Source organism: Lygodium microphyllum, chromosome 29 (assembly GCF_053477565.2).
Source record: "Lygodium microphyllum isolate KBCC chromosome 29, Lygodium_microphyllum_v1.1.10, whole genome shotgun sequence".
Lineage (NCBI taxonomy): Eukaryota > Viridiplantae > Streptophyta > Polypodiopsida > Schizaeales > Lygodiaceae > Lygodium > Lygodium microphyllum.
In genome coordinates, this window is record NC_141163.1 from 59,392,334 (window position 1) to 59,397,342 (window position 5,009).

Below are 5,009 nucleotides of genomic sequence, written 5' to 3' on the forward strand. Positions count from 1 at the left end.
CATTAATTTCAATAGGCTTAACCAAGAAAACTCACAGATCTTTACATACGCACTAAGAGATGCAATTGGAACACTTCACAATATTTAGATCAAGCCTAGCATTATATCCATCCACTATAATCCATCCATTATTGGTTTCCATCTATATTATGTGACCAATGGCAAACAACATGTTGGCATGATGCTAATTGAGAATATCCATCCCAAGTAGGAATTAGATTAGCAATCAACTCAAATCGAAAATCACAATATAGTCATAAGTCATGGCCTCCTTTCTAAAGGCAACTCAACCAAGATCCATATTGGATTGAGATTACTCAATCATATGGATTGAGATAACTCAAGCTCTTCGATGTATAAAGCAAACAAGAGTGAATGTGTACCATTAGTACCAATAAGGGAAGAAAATAGTTTACCACTATAAGTAGAACAATCCATATGAGAGCAATTGGAGGTTTGGTCCTAGTGATTGTTGTTACATGCACTTAGGATCTTTTCAATTAAGATTTTATAGATATTCTCAATAGTATAAATGGGATATCCATAATTGCCCTTTCTTTATGCTTAGCACCTCTACTTGCAAATATGCCACCACTTACATCTCCTTATGGTGGCTATTGAGCAACTACTCTTGTAAGTCTAATGGTTATCACTTGATCTTGTTATCAAGATAGCATGAATAGTATGGGTGTGTCAACATTCCAACTTTTGCGGCCATACTTCAAGAAATGATCTAGTCTTTTTTTAAAAGCTTCATAACATTGTGATAGGATTAGATAAGGTCTCCTTAATGTGCTCCCTGGTCTACTTAATAAGCTAGCCATTATTTTCAAAGGTTCATGAAGACCTAGGACCTTGCTTGCATTTTTTGTATTAGGCTAGGCATTTTCTCTTACAAAAAGTTTATCAAAACTTTGACAAAAAATGAGTACTTATTCCAAGCTAAGAACCTTTATGTGACAATCAATTATAGTTGAGAACCTTCAAGACATAATTTACAAGTACATCAATGAGATGTTACTCTAAGGCATGGTGGTGAAATGATTTGAGAATGTTTTGAATACTTGAGAAACTAACTCTTAAGTACCATTATGTAAGGGTGACTAGAAGTAGTTCAAGTTTAGAGTTTAAGCAAAAGCACAAATTAGTAGGTTGATTCAAAATACCCATTGAGTTGCATTGAATTGTATCGTTTTACAAAGACAAGCGGCCCTTGGCATGCCAACCACATAGCTCTCCACATGCCAAAGGGCAACATTTGACACTTGGAACAATAACAAGTGGATGTCAAAAACAAGCAAGTAGCCAAGATGGTGTTGTAATAGTTGCCTTTGATGTCATCAACATAGAAATGTAACAAGTGGGTTTTGTTCGTTGCAATAAGAATAAGACGCACACTCCAGTGCCCATGAGAGTTGCTCAAATCAACAACAAAACACATGATTGGCTATTTTAAAGAAAAGTGATGCATGATTTGATCAACTTGAAGTACTACTGTCTGCTAGCATTTTGTGTCTATATCTTTATGGAACAAATACTTACTTTCCACCAACACAATGAATGGCAACATTGGGCTATGTATGGCCTATATGCTAGTATAGAACAAAAACTTGCTTTTCAACATGATGAAGGGTTGCACTAGAATACGTATGGCCTATGTGTTTGTATAGGAGAAACACTTCCTTTTGTGAGATAACCACTACATTGGGCTATGAATGGCCGCGAATAAATTGGACAATCGCACTTACTGCATGGTCGTGATGTGGCCCGGACATGAAGTGGTCAGCATCTTTGAAGTTCAATAATGTGACCGGTTTCCTAGAGTGTTGGAGATGGTGAGCATAGGCAAGCTGCCGGTCAATAAGGATGTCATGTGAGCCTAGGACAATGAGGGAGTGGGGCCACGGGGTGAGCGAGTGGACCTTAGGGGCATGAGGGCCGGTGAGGTTGGCAAAGGGGTGGTCTCGGGAGGCCCCTTTGGGAAGGCTGAGTTTCCAGCACTTGTCACACCCTTCCAAGAAGGGTATGGGGAGGGTTCGCCCTTCCACGGCTAGGGTTATCTCTGAGGGTACCCTCTCCTCCCCGCCTATGAACGGCACCACCATCGCCAGACCTCTCAGTGTCAGAGGCCGCAGATCCTGCGACGACGCCCGCATCGCGATGTGGTGCACGATCGTCGCCCCCGAGCTGACGCCAGCCAGGAAGCAGCGGGAGAAGTCCGGCACGCAGGGCGTCCCTTGAGGCAGCCATGGTGCCTGACTATGGCGGCCTGCGGTGGCGGCTGCGGCTGAGGCTGCCGCCTGTTGTTGGAGCCACCGCAGCGCTGCAAAGCCGTCGTCGAAGGCGGCAGGGAGGCGGTGCTCCGGCGCAAGGCGGTAGCCGACTGAGAGGACGATGGCGGGGGTGGAGGAGGCGAGCTCCTGGCAGAGGGAGTGGGAGGAGAGGCTGGCAGGGTTGAGCGAGACGAAGCCGCCGCCGTGGAAGAAGACGAGGATGGGGAGGAGGTAGGGATCATCAGATGACGACGATGATGATGGAGGCAAGAAGAGGCGCGCTCTGATGCTGTGCCGTTGTTGCTCGTTTTCTGCGTCCATGGCGAGCAACAGATCGCTGGAGGAGGGAGGAGAAGGCGGCACGTCCATGTCCGCCTCTAACGAAGGAGGAAACCTAGTGACTGAGCCATCGCCATGCCAAGTCAAAATGCCCGGGATGCAGATCTCCTCTTTCTCCATCTCTCTCTCTCTCTCTCTCTCTCTCTCGTATGGCATAAATCCTCCCAAAGCTTAAATTCTTGTATCGTGCTCTTCTAAGGAAGCTTCATGAATTAATTATCACGGAGGAAAAACCTAAGAGAGAAACTCCCAAAGAACTTGTAAGGTTAAGAGACAGGTAAGTTAGTGAAAGGCTAATGGAAAGAAGTAATTGTAGCAATCCTATTCAATATGTAATAACCAAGAAGTTCTAAAAAGCTTGAAAAATATCACAAAAGGCACTATATTTGATAAAATGTGACATCTCTACATCACGATAAACCAAATACTACGCTAGTAAGGAAAGACTAATCATATTTAATCTTAATACCTTGGGCTAATAAGTGGCTTATACACACACATATTGCACATTATAAAATATCAACAAAATACCAAACAAACTTTGAGTTATTTATGTAAAATCATACATTGCATAGAATCTAGTTAATAGTTGGCATAAGATGTTGTCCCATTGTTCTTGGATAGGAATTGGGGCATGGAAGGTGATTACTCTTTGCTTCTTGCGACAGGGAAGGTGATTACTCCCTACTCGTTGTTCTTGGATAGGAATTTGAGGCAAGGAAGATGATGATTCTTTGCTCCTTGTGATATGGACATGGAAGGTAGCTTGAAAAGAAGTAACTACATTGAAAGTTGATCCATCAATAGATGGAGAGCTAGCACTAATAACCAAACTCTACAAAAAACATGGGCAATTTAAAGCTTCAACAACTAGAAGATTATTCTCTTCTTCTCAATACTTTAGAGATACTATACTACATTCTCTTCTTCTCAATCTTGGGGATGCTCATCTATTGTGTCTATTGCATAGTGTTGATAACCAATGCTTGTGTTTCAATGGCAAATATAAAATTGAAAGATTGGGATATGATAGTGGGGGAATCCATTTATCATTTCTTTCTCCAAGCACTCAAAGTGAAATAGAGGATAGACACAATAGACTATCTCCAAGATGAAGATGGGAAATCGCTTAAAGATGAGGAGGGTATCTCTCAAAGGTTCCTTCCGCATCCTCCTTCCATTGTTAAGATGTAGCCAAATTAGGTGGAGGACTATGGCACACAATTTAATGCATACCTTGGCCTAGTGAAAGCTATGGTTGAGATAGAGCTTAGGTGGAGGACTATGGCACACGATTTAATGCATACCTTGGCCTAGTGAAAGCTATGGTTGAGATAGAGCTTGCTTTCACAATTGAAGGACCATTTATTGAGGACTTACATGTTGTCTTGAAGAAAATGAAAAAGAGAAATATTGTAGCTCAAATGGAATCCCTTCTAAGGTCATTATTGCTCTTTGGAAAGTGTGTAGAACTGACTTATGTAGTCTTTTGAATGTTTATAGGGCTAAAGGTATTATAGTAAGTGAAGAAAATCACATGTTAACTAAACTCATACCCAAAGGAGAAGTCGAAAGATCATGAAGCCATTACATACCTCTCATAATGATGAATGTGGTCTACAAGGTTTACTCTAAGGTGATGGTGTAGACAATCAAATTTGTTTTGCCTAAGCTCCTACCTCTAGGTCAATATGGCTTCATACATTTAAGAAGAATACAAAATGCCAACCTAAATTTGATTTTTGGAATAGATGATCATTTGGGATTTTATCTTATGTCTTCTTGGATGGTGTGGTTTTGGCAGTACTTTCTACAAGATGGTGCAAACTATATTCAGTAATGTCTTTACTAGCATTCTGCGCGTGCTTCGCGTGCACAGAATGCTAGGTTGCTTCGCGGTAGCTTTGCTGCCTCGAAGCGGAAAGCGAAGTTGCCGTGCTATCGCACGGCAACTTCGCTCAACAATCCATTTCTTATATTTCTCTCTCCTCTTTTTTCTCTCTTTCTCTCTCTCTCCCCCCCAAAAATTCCCTATGTCTAATTTTCTCTCTTTCTCCCTCTCTCTCTTTTTCTTTGCCTTCTATTTTAGTTTATTTTTTTCCTCTCCTAGTTCTCTCTCTCTCTCCTCTTTTTTTCTCTCCCCGCTTTTCTTCTCTCTCTCTCTCCTTTTATTCTCTCCCCTCCCCCCTCTCTCCTCTCTTTTCCTTCTCTCTCCCTCTCCTCTTTTTTCTCTTCCTCTTTCCTTTTTTCATTAAAGCCTCTTTTTCTCACCTCCCTTTTCCTTCTCTCTTTCCTCTCTCTCCCCCTTCTCTCTCCTATTCTTTTTATCCTTCTTATTCTTCTCTCTCTCTCTCTCTCTCTCTCTTTTATTCTATCTCCTTCTCAAAGTGTATGAAA

The 5,009-nt window shown here is 41.7% G+C and overlaps 1 protein-coding gene across 1 annotated transcript; it reads right to left on the reverse strand.

The window, feature by feature from the left end:
* Positions 1-1,426: 1,426 nt before the first annotated feature.
* On the reverse strand, positions 1,427-2,874 carry LOC148010684 (alpha/beta-Hydrolases superfamily protein). The gene has a single exon (XM_087672130.1). It carries the CDS (start codon positions 2,766-2,768, stop codon positions 1,710-1,712), a length of 1,059 nt encoding a protein of 352 aa, XP_087528256.1. The 5' UTR covers positions 2,769-2,874; the 3' UTR covers positions 1,427-1,709.
* Positions 2,875-5,009: the final 2,135 nt, after the last annotated feature.

Coding starts and splice junctions, on each gene's coding strand:
- LOC148010684 (XM_087672130.1), bottom strand. CDS start 2,768: ATGCCATACGAGAGAGAGAGAGAGAGAGAGAGAGAGATGGAGAAAGAG.